At 30.1% G+C, this 22,098-nt stretch overlaps 2 protein-coding genes across 4 annotated transcripts in view; both read right to left on the bottom strand.

Moving 5' to 3' along the window:
* LOC124491000 (uncharacterized) overlaps positions 1-22,098 on the bottom strand; it is a 71,050-nt gene that overhangs the window by 5,254 nt on the left and 43,698 nt on the right. For all 3 annotated transcript variants that reach the window (XM_075734551.1, XM_075734553.1, XM_075734552.1), the window contains 4 exons: positions 12,305-12,461; positions 7,726-7,866; positions 5,953-6,787; positions 4,576-5,890 (listed from right to left, as the gene is read on the bottom strand). In XM_075734551.1, coding sequence (XP_075590666.1) covers positions 4,576-5,890; positions 5,953-6,787; positions 7,726-7,866; positions 12,305-12,461 — 2,448 coding nt within the window. The remainder of the gene's footprint in view (positions 1-4,575; positions 5,891-5,952; positions 6,788-7,725; positions 7,867-12,304; positions 12,462-22,098) is intronic.
* On the bottom strand, positions 548-1,552 carry LOC142597850 (uncharacterized). Its single transcript, XM_075734611.1, has one exon. It carries the CDS (start codon positions 1,533-1,535, stop codon positions 552-554), a length of 984 nt encoding a protein of 327 aa, XP_075590726.1. The 5' UTR covers positions 1,536-1,552; the 3' UTR covers positions 548-551.

The raw sequence follows: 22,098 nt of genomic DNA, 5'->3' as shown, positions 1-22,098 counted from the left end.
AATAGAAGGCGGTGTGTGTTAGTAAAGTACGAATACGAATATATGAAACCTAAAACCCTCAAATATAACACCAGCACCGAAAATTCCAAAAATATATAATCATGAATCCATGAAAATAAAGAGAAAAAAACAATGGAAATGAAGAATGATGATAAATGATAATAAATATCAAAGATATATAAATAGGTTCATTGGTCATTTTTGTTGTTGTTGATGTTGTTGTTTTGTATCGGTCAAATCATACAACTATACAAGGAGGCACAAGAGAGGAAATATTTATTTAAACAACAATATCACGTATGTGTGTGTGATAGTCATATGTCAGTTTTCTGATGTTAGTAATCAGTCATTTTTTTCGGTTATAACTAAAACTAACTAGACTATATAAATGGATCCTCTTTCGCTCACATTAAAACATGATGAATTTGAAAATTGGCCAATTGCAGGAGAAAGAATTCATTACTATAATGATAATGATATGTTGTTGATTGATTAATATGAATTCACTGGCAAACAAATTATTACTCATTGTCAATCGTATAGTAGCATTTTTATTTCTGATGTTTTTTACCAGATGATTTCATAAAATCAGAAAATTTGATGCCTGTCAATTTTTGTCGTATACTACGAGAACGTTTACGTCTGTCGATTGTTTCTTTCAATCGTACCATCAATGAATCTTTTCTTAAACTTTCTGCACCAGTTTTTTTAACTTTATTAATAGATTCTGATTGTTCTGCATCTTTTATAATGTTTATCTTTTCATCAAAACTAACACGTTTAGATGATTTGGATTTTGTTGTTTTTTTATTTGAACTTTCATTTTTTTCTGAACTTTGTTTGTGACGTTTTCGACTATTGCTACGATGATGGTGATGGCGATTTCGATGATGAATACGTTGTTGTTGGTGTCCAGCTGGATCATGATGACGATGATGACGACGTTTGTTGGACGATGATGATGATGATGATGAAGATGAGGATTCTGATGCTGATTCTGATGAAGATTTTGTTGATGATGATTTATTATTATTTGTTTTTGTTTGTGACATTTCTTTATTCAACTTAATCATATCTTTGAGCCATGGTCGTGTTTCTTGAGTTTTTTCAGTAGCAGAAAATGCCGACATCGTTTCTGGTAATTGTTGCTGTGTTGTTGTTGTATTATTCATTACGTCTATCGGTCGATCAACATCGCCATTGATCATCATACTTTTTCTATGGGTTATCGAAATGGATAAATCATCTACAGGCAAACCAAATGCCTTTGAAGTAGTCTTTCTTAATGATTGTGTAGTTGTTTCACGTTCCAATGGTTGTTGTTGTTGTTGTTGTTCCTGCGGTTTCATCATTGCTACACTATTTGATTTGAAAGGACGTGGAATATTAACAACTTCAATCACTTTGAATATTGGTGGTTGCGACACAGATTTTTCTCTACGAATTTCAGATTTTTTAACTTCAATATGTTTCAGTGATGGAGATTGCTTGATAACTTGTTGTTCTTGCTGTTGTTTTTGTTGACTTTTTTCCATTACAATCGCAGGACTTTTTCAAAGACCATTTAGGAATTATCTTTGAAATGATTGATTTTTTCAATCCTATTTTCGATTTAGGTATATCTTCGGTGATGATTTTGGATTTGATTTTTTCCTTGAATGATCAACGATTTTTTCACCAATAATGGTATCGGACTAGTTTTTATCACCAATTTTGGTGGTTGTTCAGTCATCATCATCATTTGTGATTTGGTTTTTTTCTCACCAATATCCAATTTAATTTCTGGCAATAATTTAGGTAATAGTTGTGGTGAAGAACTCTTTTTTATAACAATATCAGATTTTATGATTGGTAATGATTTTTGCATTTTTTCATTTTTTTCTACATCGCCAGAGCGTTTACTACTGACAATCTGACTACCGATAACAATCTTTGGAATCTTATCCAATATAGGCATAATGGTGTTGGTAGTTTGTAATTGCAATTGTTCAAGAGGTTTTGTTTCATTTTCTTTAATTGAAGGTATTTGTCGAGATTTTCTTTCACCATCAGGCGATGAAGATTTCCGAGATCGACTTGATCGACGACGATGTTCATTTGATGATGATTTATCATGTCGAATTGATGACTTATGTCTACTTGATGATTTATGTCTATTACTATGAAGCGATTTTGATTTCGATTTACGACGATCACGTTTTTTCGTAATTGTCACTTTTTTTCTTCGTGAAGTTCCACATAAATTTCCCATATTTTTCTTTCTTTCTTTCTCTCTCTCACACGCACACACTTTTTTTTACTGGATACGAATAAAAATTGAGAATCGAAATTTTTTTGAATAAATTTGTATCAAAATTTATAATCAAATCGATAACTAAATTATTTTTGTTCTGGTTTGTTCGAAATTAAATTTTTGCAATTTGAAAATTTTCATTTTTGTTTAGATTATGTTGAAATAATAATCGCAATAATTAATACACCATCATTATTGTCCACCAACAAACAAACAAAAAAAAAACGAATAGATTTTGAACCAAAATGATTGAATGTTCATCATCATCATCATCATCATTATAATAATCATCGAGAACAGAAATGGAAATATTTCATTTATTTTTCGTTGGCGAGTATTTTGTGTTTTCCATGTTTCAAATTTGCTTCAGTTTCTTTTTTTCTTTCTGTAATATTCAATGTATATTGATTGTTCATTTTTGATCATTATGATATATATAATCGTAATAATCGAATTGAGGACACACACTCAAACACAAAAAAAAGATGTTCGGAGGCCAAATTTCTGAATTGGAGTAGATCGAATCTTATCATTATCATCATCATTTGATGTGAATAAAGAAGCAGAGAAAAAAAACCAACCATCATCATTTGGTTTGGCTTTCATCATCCATAAATGATTCTTGAAACGTGTTCAGTACTGACTGGTATTTTTTCTGGGGTTTAAATTCTAGTCAAAATGATACATAGAAAAACATTTCTCTGTGCATTTGTGCAATATAAATTATGTATCGAAAATTCAGTTTATTTTTTTTTTTTGTTATTACAAATCAACATTATTTCAACAAAACAACAAAGTAGTGTTTCACACGATATTTTAAAAAATGGAAACAAAACTGATCATCAAAAATTTTTCCATTACAGATATAGAGAAAACTCAATAATCCTAATAATAATCGATACTAATGATCATTCATTTTCGAATCTTCTATTTTTTTTTTTAAAAAAAACACTGTTTGTTTATTTGTTTTTTTTTTGGTTAAAAAAAAATTTCAAGACCCATTCCGTTTATAAAACAATCGACTACCACATTGAAACATTCGATCGATTCATAACGGGTTTTTTCTTTCTTTCTCAATCATCTCCAAATAATTTGAAATAGAGTAGATAGATGAACAACAGATGAATGAAGAGTAATTATCGTCTGGCAACACAAAAAAAGCCAACGAATAAAAAAATCGATATGAAATTGTCTTGTGTAATGTGTGGACTTATTTTTTTGATGAAACATTTCAAATTCAATTTATTGTCTTTAAGATAACTATTGACATTATCATAAAATGATGACTATATATGAATCTTGGTGCGTAAATTGAAGTGAAGGAGAAAATGGCAATAGAATAACAATAGTCTGACCATTATGGTCTTTATAGTAATTGTGTTCAGGAATAAATGATAGAGAGGAAAACAATACCTTGAAGATATATTTATTTATTGAGAAACAAAACAAAAGATCAAACTAACTATCTATTATTATCTATTGGTCAAGAATTGCCCTAATAAATTTAACCAACTGACTAGCCAATATCAGAGTAATTCTAAATTTAATATTCGAGAAAGAAGAGAAAAAAGTTGAATAAACGTTCCACAAAACTTTTTTTTTTTTGGCACATCAAAACGAAATTATTGAACAAAACGGCAAATTCAACCCGAGGAGCCATAAATTATAAAGAAAATTATAATTGTAGACCAAAAAATATTATTATTATCATCATCAAATCTTTTATATTTCGATAATATTGAATATCAGTGTGATAATTTTTTTTTGATTCTTGCTCATAAAAATGTATTTGTATAGTAAATCTCAATATGGAGATATGGATAAAAAATGTTCTGTGCGTGGGGAGAGACATGTTGGCCATCGAGCCTGACCAATGGACATATAATAAAATCCATAATTGTTTGCTAATCACTTATTTATGATATCAAATACACATGCGAAATAAACATTAGTGAATCCATTGTGTAGTAATATGGTTACATTGTAACCATGATATCAGTGCTAATCATCATCATCATCATCATAGGGCTATAACTAACCCAAACCGATCATCAATATATATGAATTCCAATTATTATTATCATCATTACATGCAACAATAATAATTATCATTATCCTTTGTCATCATCATCGTGAATCGGAGATGAATTTTTGCTTGTTTGCTCTAACCAATTGAATTTTTTTCTCGTTGTGTAATAAAAAAAATTCATTGATAATAACAATAATAGGAGTGTGCTGTGAAAATCATTAAATTTTTCATTTTAAAATTTGAATCCACTAACCTGATAGTTGATCAGTGGATGTTGATCCATTATTCGTTGTCGATGTTGCATTATTATTAGATTGGCCGAATGAAATTGTATCAAAAAATTCTTGTGCATGATGATGATGATGATGTGATGTTGATGTTGGTTGATACATAACATTTTGAATAATATCCGGTGGTGCTGCCGCTGCACCTGAAGGCAAAATATTCACATAGGCAGTAGCTGTAGCTGCGGCTGTTGTCGATTCAGAAGATGCTGATGTTTCCGTTAGATTTAAATCATAATAATTTGGTGGTGCAGCATTTTGTGTTGCTGTTGCTGTTCGTTTTGTTGTCAAAATGGATTTATAATATTTATCCGAATCATTTGTCGATTGTATAAGTTGATGATCAGAACGCATTGAGCTATCATCATCGGCACCAATAAGATCCATTCCATATCCATTGGCTCCACCACCGACAGAATTTGCATTAGCAAATTCAACCAAATCCATTTGGTTATTACGGATATGGTTACCATCCATGACAACGTCATGATGATGATGATGATGATGATGATGGCCATCATCGTCGTCGTCAAAATTAGTTTCACTAGTCAGGAATGTCGTTTCTAGTACATGATTATTATTCAAACTTTGATTTGAACGTGACAATCTTTGCTGCTGCTGTTGTTGTTGATTTTTTCGTTTAAGTGATCCGGAATTTTTGTTTCCAACCGTCAGTGAATCATTATTATTTGTAGCAGGCATTTGTTGTAGTTGTTTTTGCTTCTGGATATGTATCAGCTTATCACCCAACATAATCAATTCGTTGGTATTGTGGCATATTTGTTCATTTTCATTAACCATAGTTTGTTGTGTTCGTCCTTTACTATGGTTCGTTGTTGAATTTTCATTCTGTCCTTGACGATGATTAAACAATGAAGGATTTTGTTGCTGTTGATGATGACGTGAACGTAAAATGGCTATAGTGATCAATATAATTGCTATAATGACAGTGATAGCTACGGTGGAAATCATCAAACCAACAACCATATGTTTGTTACGGAATCGTCCATAACCACCATATAATTCTTCGAAAAATGTTGAATATGATTTCCTGCCTCGTGCAGCATGTTGGCCTTGATGCCCCTCGTAATCGATACGACGTTCAGCTGCACGTAATGTTTTTGCATCCAATTCTACTTGCATTATGGAACGTTTACGATTATTCTGTGCATAGATATTCACACGCAATGGTGTATTCGATGGTAGTTCATCGACCAGAAAACTAAAGCTCCCATTGAGCAATGGATTCATAATCCGTTTACCGATAGCATCGATAGTTAGATTCTATGAAAACAAAATTCAATTGATTCAAAACTTGAATAAACAAACAAACAAACAGTGTTTACCTTGATCAATGTAGGTTTCGGTGAAAGTGAATAAATTTCGCATATATAATACGTTGGTGGATAGACTAACAAATGTGGTTGCAGATTTAATGGATGTGAATTGAATTTTGTTACCAGTTCATTCAGGAAAAGCATCGATGCGGCAGCAGCACGTTGTGGCCCATTGGCTGGAAATGGACCGACGCCATTCCGATAAGTTACTTTGATCGATTGACCGTCTTGATCAGTATTCGGCATATTAGATGTGCCATCATTGTTGTTCATATTGTTGCCGGTGACGGCCGTCTGTGGTTGAAGATCCGGTGCAAAATACATTGCATAAATATCTGATGTGGTCAAATTAGACAATAAACTGGCAACAGAATCGGAAATTTGTTCCGGTCTTTGATTTTTGTAACTATTGTGAATATATTTCAATTTAGTTGTCGATGATGTTATATCATCATCATCATCACCACCACTTCCGGTATAACTGGCATCTATTTCAGAATTTAATTCGTCCAATTCATCATCCGAAATATTGTTGCCATGTTGTTGTTGCTGTTGTGATGACAGCCATGAGGTAGCATCATAATGTTTATTATTATTATCAGAAATTGATGATGATTCCGTAGTTGAATAGGAAATATTACCCGATAAAAATGACCCATCACAACGTATTGAAAGTGTTGAATCACTTTGATTTGAAACTAAACATTGATAGGGAAAATAAGGATTGGCAGACGGTACGATAAGAAATTGACATGGTTCACGTTGTATTCCGATTGAATTTTTTGCTGTACATTCAATAAGGCCATATTGGTCTCGTGTACGAGGCACATATTCTAATATTGATCTACAAATGTTTGAATGAGAAAGAGAAAAAATTTCCAATCAGTTTCATTCTATATTTTCTATTGTTGTTCTTGAATTTGAGGATGTACCACCACCACCACCACCACACAAATTTATAAGGCAATCACCATAATCAATCTTTAATGATTCGTAAATTTTCAATTTAAAATCCATTTCTGTTCAACTAAACACAAACATACATCTTTCTCTTTCTATTAATAAAACAGAAAAAAAGAAATCAGCTTAACTTGTGTGTTTGTGAGTGTGTTCATAAAAAACGTTTAGCGCTTTATTGAAAGTCATTTTTTCCAATAAAAATTTGGTGTTTGGATTGAAAAATTTTTCTTTCGCTTTCACTCTTTTATTTTGTATTTTGTATTTTGTATATTGAAGATAACCAAACAAAAAGAATGAAAATTTGAAAGAACAATATTGGCTCCAATATTCGAGCCAACAAAAACAACAACAATGTAATGAAAAACAAATTTATAATAAACGTGGTATTAATTGCATCATGTGTGTGTGTTGTGTTCAATGCCACTTTCATAGAAGAAAAAAAAAGAAAATCTTTTCGTGCTAAGACTAGATATCTAATGTTGCTGACTCTAATAATTCTTGAGAAATGTTTGTTTTTCTTGCACAAAGTTGATCTCAGTGTGTGCGTGTGTGTGTGTGTGTGGGTTATGAAAAAAATGATGCTTTCACAAACCAAAAAAAAAATCCTTCCAATTTCGGTCAATGCCGATATATTGGAATATAATTCTAGCCATGTTCACTACTACTATCATCATAATCATCATTATTATCAGCTTGTCATTTCTTGTGATTCTTTCAACTGTATGTTATTTTTTTCACCAGAAAAAAAATATAGATAGAACGAGGTGGTCATTCACGTCGAAAGTCAAGAAAAAAAATAAAAAAAAGAGAGAGGTTACTTACTTGGTTTCATTGATCACAATAAAATTGGCTAAATTAGTATGTTTCTCGAAACGCCATTGGAATGAAACATCCGCGGTTGGTCGTGCTTGGACTTCGCATCCGATCTGGATGATTTCGTTCAATTGTAAACCGTAAATCAATCTGTTTGTGTCATATATATATTGAACAATGAAAAAACAAAAAAAAAATTAGATCAAATTGTTTTCCATCTCTTTTTTACACGAAAACACACAAAAAACAATGTCTGAAAATCATTGGCGAATGATTTTCAGTCATTACCACCACTGAAAACAAAGTAGTTTTTTTTCATCTAGATAATGAAAGTTTCAAAAAACAAATTCCCCTTTACTTAAATTCCAATGATGATGATTGTAAAACTTCAATCATCAGACAATATAAAAACAATAGGATTTAATACACATTTTGCAACAATCAAAAAGAAAAAGATGAATCAGATTATTATTATTATTATACTGCTGTTATTATAGTTTAATTTAGCTTCATTTCAAGAAAAAAAATACAAGAATTTTATTCTACAAACACAGCAATCAGAAAAACATTCTTTCTAATGAATGATGATTAATGAGCCACCAATTACACATTATACTGTTGTTTTTCTCACTCTCTTTCTCTCTCTCTCTCTCTCTCTCTCTCTCTCTCTCTCTCTTGGTCAATTTCGAGATAATATCTGTTATTAAGTCATGGATAAAAAACATTATTTTGCTTGTTGTAAGGCCATTTATATCCACAGAATAAAAATCAAATTGAAGAACAAAGTTAAAACGTGTCAAAATCCAAAATGACTATTGATACGAAATAGTTGAAAAAAATTTCACAATAAATGAAAACAAATTAAACAATGAAATTCTATCTGTATCAATGGTATATTTTTACCAAATCGCAAATTCTTTTTTCTTTGAGACAAACTTTCAGTCGCATACAAAAAAAAATCTAGCATGTTAATAGAGTTGAGTAGATTTTGTTTTCTAAACTCACTATTTGAACAGAGAAATAAGAATTGGGTCAATCTAACTCACTGGAAAAATGGCTAGTAGCTATAGACATATATATACTAATGGTGATAAAATAAAATAAACGTTCAATAGATTTGTAGTGAAAGTAAACTTGAAACAAAACATCATAAACAGACGTATGGGAATGTTTCTTTTGTTCTACAGCCATCATCAAGATGAGAGAGTGTTAAAACTTTGAAAGACAATCGAAATCAAAAAGAAAAAAAGTAGAGACTTCACAACAATTGAATGATGTGTCAACCATGTTCATGGTGAACTTTCCAATTTTGTTTTTTTTTGGAAATCAAAAATTACAGAAACTAAATTTCGATTCTTGTACTCAAATTTCTTCGATTATCATCCAAAACATAGAAGAAGATCAAAAACAAACACAATATGTATGGAACATGTACACAGTGTTTTGCTTTTTTTTCACATCTAAACATACAACCTGCAATCAAAAACAGAAGGACAAAAAAAAAATAGCACCTTGATGCAGAACGAAATATTGTTGATGGGTAACCTGATTTTTTTTCTCTTTTAATTTTGAGGCATAGAAAAAATTTGTGATCGAATTTCGTTATGATGTCAGAGAGTTTCTGGTAATAGAATGAGAGAAAAAATGTCAAACATATTCTTGCCATTTTTCAATCGACTGAGATTATAGGGTTCAAATGTTGGTAAGGAAAGTTTTTTTTTGTGTATATATACAGGTACACATTAAATTACACACATGCGAACATTTTCTATAAGAATTTCAATTTAGAATTAACATATTTTTGCTCAAATGGAATATAGGTGATATGTTGGTTAATAATGAAAAAAAAAATAAAAATAAAATAATTCAGGCAACACAATGAATCATCATCATCAACAAGATCAAAAGGGAAAAAAAAAGTTTTCCAAGTCAGCAATCTCAAGACTTTTAATAACCACATAATAATAATAACTCGTAGCTAGCTCATCGACCAGAAAAAAAAAGTTTGTTCCAAAATTAGCTGCAAAAAAAAATAATGATAACGATAATGTGATAAGAGAGGGAAAAAACTTCCAGATACAACTGTCGCATGCACGTATGCCATGAAACAAGGAATGAAATACTTGGTTTTCAAAATATTGTCACATTAGAATTGTTGTTACAATACAAATCTATTTAGTTGTTAAGTTAACTTGAACTTTTTCTAAATCAACAACAATCAAATCTATATATGTGTGTATACTAAACATCTTTAAGAATTTAAAAAAAAGTTAAAAGTAAATGAATATTTCCGGTCAGCCAAACTTTGTAAATATGGTTTCGTATTTTTGTTGTTGTTGTTGTTGTTGTTGCATGACAAAAACAAGAGAATAAAAACGTTGAACAAACAACAAAACTATAGCGAAATATGTCAACGACAAATTCCATGTGCAGGCAAAATAATTGATATGATACAGAATTTCTTTTTGCGAAACCATGAAAAAATAACCACTACAACCAACAACCAAATATCATTGACAACATTTGTGGTTTTATACAAACACACACAGAGAGAGAGAGAGAGAGAGAGATTCTTATTATTTATTGGTATTATAAACTATAGCTATACTACAAATGCAAATGTGAAATTCTGTTCATGTCATCAACATCATCAACATCATCATCATAATCATCATTGCTGAATATTAGGTTTCTTATAGTCCATTTTCTATCATACATTCACCAATATGAATATTCTTATTGTTATTTTTTTTTTGTTGTTTACTGCTGCCGTTAACGATCAAACATTTTGAATCCATATTCTTTCCGGTAAGTTTATTTTTCTTGTTTACGTCGTCCAAATTTATATATCTAAAACAGCAGCAGCATCATATATATGTGCAATGGATGGATAGTAAAATCATCAAATACATATTTATGTACATACAAATGGATTAGACAACAACAACAATAACAACAACGCCATGGAGAAAAAAAACATGGAAACAAACTTGGAAATAAAAATGAAATGACTTGAATCTGTGAGAGGTGGACTGAGATCTGAAATAAAAAGAAATGCAAACACACATTCCTTTCATGATTTAGTCTGGAAAAAAAAAGAAATGAAAACATTTTGTTATTCACTGGTCATCAAAGTAGAAAGAAATTTTTTTCTACAGAAGAAAAAAAAAATGAGGAATGTAAATTCTATTTTTTGGTCGATTCTTCCGTAAAAAGAACTTTTCAAATTGAATATTTCATATACACAACATTTACCAATATGTGAATCATGTACTAAACACCTATAGAGAATGTTGAATACATGATATCCACACACGCAACCATCATTGATATGTTGTCAATACCAATCCAATGGCCATCACTATTTCTTTTGATTTTTAGTTCATAGAAATTTTTTTTTCGCTAAATTTGACAATGAATCAATGATCAATGAATGATGAAATAAGGTGCATGTGATACAATAATGTATTCAATACATACTATGGTTTGATCTGAATGAATGGAAATGCTATACGGGCTACACACACATATAAAATATATGTGTTGAATCTGAAATTCGCATTGAAGATGAAAAGCAAATAATAATGAAAAAAAACTTATATAATGATGATGAACAAAAGAAGCGAGATGTCCATGTTTTGTATTTTGATAAAATGAGGAGAAAACATTCTCATCATTGCTGGCAATATTAGTATTGATTCGAAAGCCATAGAGAAAAATACAAATAGAAAAATGGCAAGTGAAAAAAAATAGAATAAAATAATGAAATGAGCTTGAATTAGTTTTGAATCAATTCCTCAACATTTTTGCTTTCTTACTACATTAAACCAGAAAATTCTTAGGAATTCCTTGCAAAAAAAAAATGTGAAAAAAAACCTTGTCTAGAATAGAATACAGTTTAAACATGCACACAAACACCTATGAGAAACCAATGTATATATGGCTGGAGAAACAAATAATTCAATCGGAAATTCTATAGAAATGTAATGGGAACTTTGTTTTTAAAAATTTAAAATACATGAAATAAACGAGCAAAGGCGTTTCAAGAGAGAGAAAAAAAAATTCTTGTGATAATCTCAATGTTCCGTGGAATTTTGTGGAAATTACATTACACGTTTGTTTTTTCAAGGATCTTTTTTCATCTTTAAATTATTCGGCATGAATGAAATATGATTCTCAGAGGTAATTTATACACGCATACACTTGGAATTAAAATACGAAACAAAAAAAAAAAAAATAAAAAATTGATGCATCTAAAGAAAATTTTTTCCGGGACAAACAAATCAAACAATGGCAAAAACAAAAGACATCAATGTTAATGTTTTTTTTTCGTGGAATGCAATCAAAAACACAAATCATACATATGATTGAAGAATAGAAAAAGAAAATATGTAAATATCATCTTGTATTCATCATTGTACTCTGTTTTTCGACGTTTCTTCCTGAATTGAATGAATATTTCATCATTATTTTGTGTGATGTTCGCCTTTAATAAATGAAAAATATTTGCTTTTTGAAATTGAGTTGTGAACATCAAAGAAAAAATCAAAACAAAGTAAACATAAAATAATGAAAATTAAATACTTACGTGTATGGAATCTTGCAGACCGGTGCAAATTTGATTTCCAAATGTATTTCATTACTAATCATTGTCCCTTGTTGATTAGAACATTTACATTGATATGTTCCATTTCGCCATCGTGGAACACGTTGCAATACCAATGATTGATTGCTCTCGATTACTCCTGGTTTATTATTGCAAGATTTGTGAAAAATGTAAAAAAAAAGAAAAAAAAGCAAAACAGAAACATGAATGAGAAATGAGCCACATGATAATTTCTTTTTTCTTTTTTTTTGTTGGGCAACAATATCAACAAATAGAGGAAAAAGACAATGAAAATTTGTTTTAAGCTTATTCGACAATTTGGTTAAAATTCACAGAAAAACACACTGTATGTAAATCAGACTTATACGTATGAGATGCAGAATTTTCTTCTTTTTTTTGCACACAATCTCCTTCATCTAAAAATCATCATTCGAGAAAAGAATTTCAATTTAGTCAACAACAACACAAACAGTGAAGAGTATATATTGAGTGTTATATATAAAAGTTGCAAAAAAAATTGTGTCTACAATGTCGAGATTTTCTTTTGTGAAATTCGCCATTTTTTCATCCATCTTGAAATATACTGTGATTCCAACATATTTATATGGACAGATTCTCATCGTAAAACAATGAAAATATGTCCTTATAATTATTTTTAACTCTGGCATATTCCATTACACACACACACACACAAGATGGCAAAGAGAGAGAGAGAGAGAGAGAAGAGAGAGAGAGAGAGAGAGAAAGAAAAAATGAGAAAATTAATTCCAACACAATATATATTAAATCTAATATGTAATGTTGTAATGTTGCGAAGAAAAATGCCAGAACAACAATAAACGGCACAAAGATAAAGTGTGAAAAAAACATATGGATGGAGGAAAAACAAAACAGAACCATCTTGAGAAAAAAAAACTAGAAAGGCAAAGAGAGAATTGCGTGAAATCGACAAAAAATAATGGAAAATGATAATAATTAATTTAAAAGATAAACAACAAGCCTTTTTTTACTGGTCAAAAAAATCGAAAAATCTAAAATGCAAAAACCAAATATAATTGCATTTCACTCTTTATTACATTTGCGTTTTGTGTTTGCAGTGAAGCGAACTTTTTTTTTGCCGAAAAAGCATAAAATAATATTAAATTCACTGGAACAAGGATATTTTTCATTTATTCAAAATTGAAGATTTCCAAAAGTTCAAAGATTTGGTCAATTATCATGTATTAGAATTTATCGATTTAGCAATAGCACTAGATAGATCAATGGGTAAAAACAAACACACTACAAGTTCACCAATAATTTAGATTTCTCTTTTTGGAAAAACAAAAACTGATTAAGAATGATAATAAATTTTTTTCTTTCTTCATTCTGACACATAATCATAATCAATAAAGTAAAAAATGGAAAACTTTCATGGATTCCAGGAAGAAAATTCAGATTTTTCGCACCAGATTCGCATGTTCGTATATCAAATCACCACCACCACCACCACAAACCCTAGTAAAAATATTGCCTTGTTTTTGTTGTTGGTCTTTTTCTTTTAATATAAGAAATCATTATTAATTAATTCATTCATTTATCAACCATCCAATAATGTACAACAGCAACCATATATAGACGCATTGATTTGGTTCAATCGTCTTTTTTTGAACTCGATACTATAGCAGCGATCGAATACAAATATATGAAGCACTAGAAACTTTCAATTTTTTCTAAACCATTTTCTTTTCCTTTCCATCATTATTACTTATATATATGAGAATCTAGTTGGTTGTGTCGTTTTCGTTTATTTTTTTTTATTTTTTGATTTTGTTTCATTATAAGTGTTTATTCATTATTATCATTTATCAACGATTCCTTTGAGATGGTAGGTGGTATAACGGAAAGAAAAGCAAAAAACGAAATGGCAATCGACCCAAATAACAGTAGTGGCGGAGTGTATGTGTCGTATGTAGTTTGTGAAAAGAAAAAAAAACGACAAGAAAGCCAAATCTTCACACATACACATATTTGATGACAGCAAACATGTAGCAAGTGTAAAGGCCTTTTTTGATCAACCAACAAACAACAATTTCATTATCATCATCACCATTATAACCATCAATGAAACATTGAGAACACACAATGTTATAGATGGAAAAATAAATAAATTCTTAGCAAAAAATCATGGGCATGAAAACTCTGAATCCACAACGAAAAAAAAATTTATCGATAGATGTTGTTGTTGTTGGTGTTGTTGTGGTTATTGTTGATATGAAAGATAATCGAAATTGCATGAAAATGAAAATGAATGATTCCAAAAAGAAATGGGGAAAAAATGAAAATGGCCAAATCAATTTAAGGATACACAACAGGAGAAAAAAGTTGCAACATCAAAGACCACAACTTTAATGTATGTGTGCGTGTTAAAGAATTGATCAATCATCTCGAACTTGATTCATAGTTTTCTTATCATCATTGGCCCATCGCCTGTTTGGTTTTATTATTGTTCGATGCTTGAATATTGAAAAAAAAACAACTCAACAGACAATAAGCATACAATAACAATGATTGCAAAAAAAAGAAAAAATCTGGCTCAAAGATCCAAGGACCCAAGAACATCGAGCTATTGGAAACACAGACACACACACACACACACAGTGAGAAAAAATCAACTACAAACATACTACAATCAAATTTGATCGCTAATTGATTTTTTCACACAAATATTGAATCAAAGAACAAACGACAAAGAAAAAAAAACGCTATGGAAAATAGTAAAATCAATGTTGTGATTGTGAATTCTATTACTGTTTTTGGCAATATATTTTTTAGAATGAAAACGAAAAAAATAAAATAAAAACAAAACTTGATTGATCGATTTGATTGATTTTGAATGGTCTTGGTGAACCAACATTTAGCAATATATCATCATCATCATTATAGTTTGATGACCACTATTGTAATGATTTTGGTTTAGCTATTCGTTTTTTTTCTGTTATGAATGAGGCTAAGGAAAAAAAAACTTTATCCATTTGATTACCATTCATGGTGCCAGTACATTCATTTCATGGAAAACATTCATTCATTCAATTCGATTCATTGATATTCAATGAAAAAAATTAGACATATGACACCATGGATATAAACACTGTTAAAATAGCAAACATTTTAGCCAGAAAAAAATAAACTAAGCTGTAATGCAATTCCAAACATACAATTAGAATCGAGAAAGCTAAAAATCAATATTTAGTAATCAATCAATATCGAATAGCGAATTCAGATTTTTTATTTCTCAACTTCGTAGGTAATTCTTAAGTGGATTCAAGAAAGTGAGATTGGAAAAAAAATAAATTTGTCATCAAATTGGCATCATCAAGAGCTCATTTTATCAATGGAACAGCGAATAACAATCTCCACACACAATCTGATTCAAATGATCCATAAAACGATCATCAAAATCGTGAAATACGAATCAAGAAAATAAGAAAAATATGTTACCGAGTGAATGGCTATCATCATCAATAGCTAAAAAATGGTACACGCAAATTTGAAATTAGTGTTTTGTTGTTGTTGTTTTCTTTTATATCTAAAATTCCAACGAGAAAAATTGTATAATTTTTTGTGTACCAGGTTTTTTTTCACTGAAACAATTGTCGATTATCCGATAACAACTGGGATGAAAAATGGGACGGTAAATAAAATAAAAGAAAAATTTTCCATTTCATCAGTATATACCCAAACAAAACGAAAACATTCGTCGTAGTCGTAAAGCGGCTATCAAATAGAAATTTGTTCACTTTATTTCAAGTGAATTTTTGAAACAACATTTCAAATGGCCAAATTACAGGACAAAATTAGACACATTTAAAGAGCTTTATCAAACGAAAAAAAAATTCTCAAGTGGCGACAAAAATTGAAAAAAAACCTTCTGTGTATAAATGGTCAAAATTGGTAAGTTTGTTGTTGTTGTTAGAGAAAAAAGGGAAAGTTGAATTTTTGTTTTTATTTTTGTTGTTGTTGTTGTTGTTGGTTGCTGCCGGTCGAAACGAAATTGGCATCCACTTTTACTAAAAGAAATTTTTTGCTTTGATGATTCAAACTTTTAGGATCAGCAAACACACACAACCTTGAATGGAAATCATTATGGATTCAATGAAAAATGTGGAAAATCCACAACAGGAGGTGAAATAAAAAGGATAAAAAGCAAATGGAAATCAAACCAAATGAATCAGAATTAAATCGTCCATATCTATAATTACTCAAAACTATGGCTTGGAAAAAAATTTCTGGTTTCATTTTCTTGTCGGTTAAATTATACGTATAAAAAAAATATAAATCGAAAAAACCACCAGAAAGACCTGTCAATTCGTGGTGATTCCCTTTCATACACAAGCATGGTATTATTATATCTGATGATGATGATGAGCGGCATTCAAGTGGAAGGAAACAAAAAACTTCCATTCTTCGTATATGATGACAAACATTTGACATCTTGTTTTCTTTTGTATGTTGTACTGCTATACTATAATGTGTACATACATGTGCATTTGTCGTTTTTGTCGTAATCATTCCTCGAAATCATCATTGTGTGTGTATATGTTCATTGGTCAACCAAACACTAATAAAGAATGGTTAAATGAATGAATGAGAAACTTTTTTTCTCTACAATCATAATTACAAACCATACACAAACAATGATGATGATGATGATGATGATGATGGTGAATCAAAATGTAAACGATGAACAAACATGGATTCATTGGATTGACATGTATAATACAATGAGAAGAGATGAAAGAATTCATTGCTCAATCTTCTCCAAAGGGATCAATGATTATGATGATGACATTATTTTTCTAAATAACAACAACAACCATTTACAACCGGACAATTTTCGGTTCTAAAATGGGCAAATGTAGGAATTTTTTTTTTATTTGGAAAAAATAAGTTCAAATGAAAAAGTTGAAAGGAAATAATGAAAGTTTTTCTTTTTCATCATTCCCATACATCTATCCATTCATTCCAGCAGAAGAATATAAATGGTTAAATATAAAAAAGGGGATGACAAGAAAAAAAAACTTTTCGGTTCTTGTTTTTGTTGCCGTATTTTTTCTTGGCTATTTGGAAAAAATAAAAAAAAAACTTTTTCCTGTGACGAAAAAGAAGTACAACTTTTCATCTTAATTTAACTAAAAACTGTCTGTGTCTGAAATGTGTACAATTGATGACAAAAGAACAATTAGGATTATTCTCTGTCATCATCATTCGATTGGAAAAGTGCAATCGGCTAATAATACACATTTCAACTATTTTTTATTGTCATAGAAATGTTTGAATCAAAAGAAATAATTTTCGATTTGAAAAACAATATGTTCAGTGCAATAAATGCAACAAGTTGACAACAACAACAACATAATAAAAGATCATTATTATCAAAGATTCTTTGGAATGGGGATTTTTTTCATTTTTAATGGATTGTATTGAATAATAACGACGAATGGAATATTCGAAATGATAATCATCATTATCATCACCATTTTTAAAACGGAACAGAAAGAAAAAACAGCGGCATTACCATTCTTCATTGCCATTATCATCATTATTATTCAAACAGACACAGACACACACATACACACACCACAAGCCAACCAACCAGAAGAAACATTCGGAAATTGAAAAAGAAACAACACCGATCACCAATAATAGTTAGAGTTATGAAAAACAGAAAAAAAGCTTGGAACGGAACTTTTATTGAACAAAAAAAAAGATATTCGGATGCTGAAAAAAGTAGGGTATATGATCCAGACATGGAGAGAGAAAAAAATGATGATAAATTAAAATTTTCTATTTATTATCATCATCATCATCATCTTATTGGTCGTTTCGCTGGCTTTGAATAACAAACCAAAGTGAATTTTCCACCATATGAAATCAAAACCGTTTATGAAAGAAGTTTAGGAGTTAAAAAAAAGTTAATGGCTTTGTCGTTCAACAGAACAGCCAGAAAAAATGCACCGGCAGTAACTCGAATCTCCACACGCACACATAGCACATGATTTTATTTTATTTTATTTTTTTTCTAATCTTTTCTTTTTCATTTCATCCACCACATCATATAAACCATCACCATAAACATTACACATCGATATCTTCCGGGTCGGAAAATTTTTTCCCATCACACGGGATGTATGTATGTGTGTGAGTTTCCCGTAAACGCGACATTAGAAATGAATTCATTGATGTTGTAATGACCGAAAAAATTTTTTCGGTTCACTTTTATTATGTGTAATCTGCCAACAAAAAAAAATGAATGTCAGTATGTCGAATTTAGTAATTTATCATTTCAAATGAAATATCATAACAAGATGAATGAACCAGACAAGAAAAAGTGAACCAAAACTGTGTCCAGGAATTCTTTGATGAAATAAGGAACTTTAATATTTCACAACGCAATTTCATCATCATTTTTTGTGAATATGAATTAAAGAATAAATTTAGAAAATAGAGAATAGAACATGACCTATCATATCTATACGACTGTCAAAATTCTACTACCAGTTTTTTTCCGGCTCGGAAATTGAGTTTATCATTTCGAAAACTATCTCGACCCAGCATATGGATAGCGATAAAACTAATGGTAAATTGAAGAGAGAAAGAAAAAATTATTGAATCAATTTTTCTATCTCGACAAACAAACAAACAAACAAATAGCATTCAGACAATTCAATTGGGGATTTTTTTTTGCGTACTTCAATTTCAAATTTAAATTATTTTTTTTTGTATCAAGAATGTAATCCAAATTACGCACAACAAACTAATTATTATTATATTTTATAACAAAATGGTTTCGGGCGTTTTTTAGGACAGAAAAAAAATTTAATCAGACAAACCTGCACCATCAAAAAAAAATTTTCATTTTCAATAAATTAATATAGTTGAAAATCAAAATTCAAACTCATCACATAAATGAGCATGTTTTCAGTGAAATGAATGACATTCGTATTGGAGCATGGTAATGAATATTCTTTAGTGACAAAAGAAACTGACTTATTGTTTCATCATTCATGATGTATGTGTCATAACAAAACATTGTTTTTACCACCATCATTCAGCATCAACTACAAACACAAATTGATCATTGATTGAGGCAAATGAAAAACAACAACAACAACAACAATAGGATTGAAATAACAATGGCCAAAACAGAAGAAAAAAAATCTTGTCCATTTCCTGTCTGCTGCTATTGATGTTTGTTTGGCCACTATTGTCCGATTCAATGAATGAAAACGATCGATTTTCCATTCTACTGCTGCTGCTAGCTATAACAAGGGATTTTTTTTTTTTGCTTGAATATCACAGAAGAGAATATTGAACGAAAACATGAACTATAGATTTTTTTCATTTCTTGTATGAAAAAAAAAACAAAAGAAAAAATGGCTCATCACATATTGTGTAGTTTACACGTAGAAAAAACTAGCTCACGACAAAAAATACACACACAAACACAGGATTTCATGTTGTTGATCCTGAAAAAACACCAGCGTTAAAAAATGATACAAACAAAAAAAAGAAAAATGATGACGAGACAAGGCAAAAAGCAACGACAACGACAACGACAAAAAAATGGATCGATCAATAAATATAATTTTCGACAAGCGACAAGATAGTAAACAACTGTGTAGCAACGACAGCACGAAAAACGGGTCTAGAAATTTTTTTGTTGTTGCCTATTTTCACATTTTACGCGTCTCACCAATTGCCAACCAAGCACAGTCGCCGCAGTCAACAATGAAAAAAACAAAATTTCAAATTGATTTTCTTTCGCTCTTTTTTAGTATGATGTAACAATCAATGACGACGATGATGATGATGATGATGGCAATGGCTATTTTTTTGACGATGATGATGAGAAAAAAAAGATTGATTTAGTCACTAAAAAAAGTAACGGTTTTGGTTGATGTTGATGATAACAATGATGATGATGATGTTTGTGTGGTTATACAACGACAAACCAAAAGAGCCAAAAGACTAATAGAACCGGAATACAAAGTTTAACAATGAAAATTTTTTTTTTTCATGAACAACAGACTATTAAACGTGAAAAAATGTCGCCTTTCCGTTTCCTATTCAATTCGATCCATTCATATTGTTCTTTTTTCCTTCGAAACATATTAATTGATTGTAATTATTTTTCAACATTAAACAAAACGAAAGAGAGAAAGAGAAACTAAGAAAATTCTGGTTTTCATCATTTGATCTCAATTATGGATCATCAACGACATTATCATTTTCATTTGCTAGTTGAAAAGAAAAAATTTAGTCCGATCATTAGTTTGAGAAGGGGAAAAAATGAATGAATGAATGAATGATTTCGAAAGAAAAAAGCCACAAAAAGAGAATGAAATGAAGAAATGATTTAGAAATGAATGGATGGCTGAATGAATTTGTTGTTGAGCGACAAATGAAAAAGACAATGAAAAAAAATTGTTTGAATGTGAATCAACCAAATTTTCAATATTTCACATTTCAATGGAATGAAGAAAGAGAAAGAATTAATTCAGAAAAAAATGCCCGACAAAGAATCCATTCATTCATTTGAATGGGCATCAGGCAAATTTTTTTTCTCTTTCTCTCTTTTCTCTGTTCAAAAATAAAACCATTTCTATCTATCTCTTTCTTTATCTGCAATTGTGAATATAATTCGATTGAATTTGTGATGATGATGATGACTAGGAATCTAATTCATAAAAGTATAAATGATGATGATATTACCAATTTACCAATTGTCATGAAGGAATAATAAACGAGATTGCAACAGAAAGGAAAGGAAAAAATTCATTCGTGAGCAAAAGACTAAGATTCTGAGACAGATTCTCATCACAAAGAAAATGGAGAAAAAGGAAAATCAATTTACGAACAGAAAATTTTTTTACATTCAGAACTTTTTTTTGTCAAATTCAAACTTTTGTTGTTTCGTTCTTATTTTCACAAATACAAAAAAAAATGTGAAATGAAAATGACAACAGAAGAGAATCAAAATCATCATCGGTACAAAATGTTGATGTTATAGTGGTTAGGATTTTAGTTGTTTGATTTTGTAACATTGAGAAAATGACATTGTATTGCATAATCATTATTATCATCAACTTCATCATCACGGTGAAAGACAGTGTAATCGAGCTACTACATCAAGTTACATTTGTACATTTATACACACTAATCATAATGGATGCAGAGTAAATGGACTTTTTGATTCTTTTTTTTTTGTTTTTTTTTGTTGTTGTTGTTGTTGTTGAAACAATGAATTAATGAATGACCATACACTAAGTATATACGACAAACACAAGCAAGCATTTCCTTATTATCATTATTTCCAAAAAAAAAAAAAAAAAATAGAATGCATTTATTCACAATCAATCGTTAAATGGATTAAATTTAGATTGTAAATCGTTGTGACCATCATCATCATCATCATCATCATCATTGTGTGGGCATATTCTTCTCACCAACCGCTCATTTGTTCATCGGTTCCATTTTCAATCCACAAAATAAATTCGGCAAAGAAAATTACCAAATTAGACCAACCGACAGACCGACCGATCGAGCAAACCAAACACAACCACCACAATAACAATTGGCAAAAAAAAACATTTGATTCAATTGTTTTCAAAGTCTTGATTTAATTCAGAACTTTTTTCTGTTTCACTCACATTATTGCTGCGATTTTTTTTCATCTTTTTTTTACGCAATTTATTCTCATCATCCACACACACATATTCGTTGTATCTTTTTAG

This window comes from Dermatophagoides farinae, chromosome 10 (assembly GCF_024713945.1).
Source record: "Dermatophagoides farinae isolate YC_2012a chromosome 10, ASM2471394v1, whole genome shotgun sequence".
NCBI lineage: Eukaryota > Metazoa > Arthropoda > Arachnida > Sarcoptiformes > Pyroglyphidae > Dermatophagoides > Dermatophagoides farinae.
Note: the sequence above shows the minus strand (reverse complement) of the source record. Positions and strands in the feature narration are given on the sequence as shown.

Excerpts from the sequence above, each read along its gene's own strand:
- LOC142597850 (XM_075734611.1), bottom strand. The coding sequence starts at position 1,535 with ATGGAAAAAAGTCAACAAAAACAACAGCAAGAACAACAAGTTATCAAG.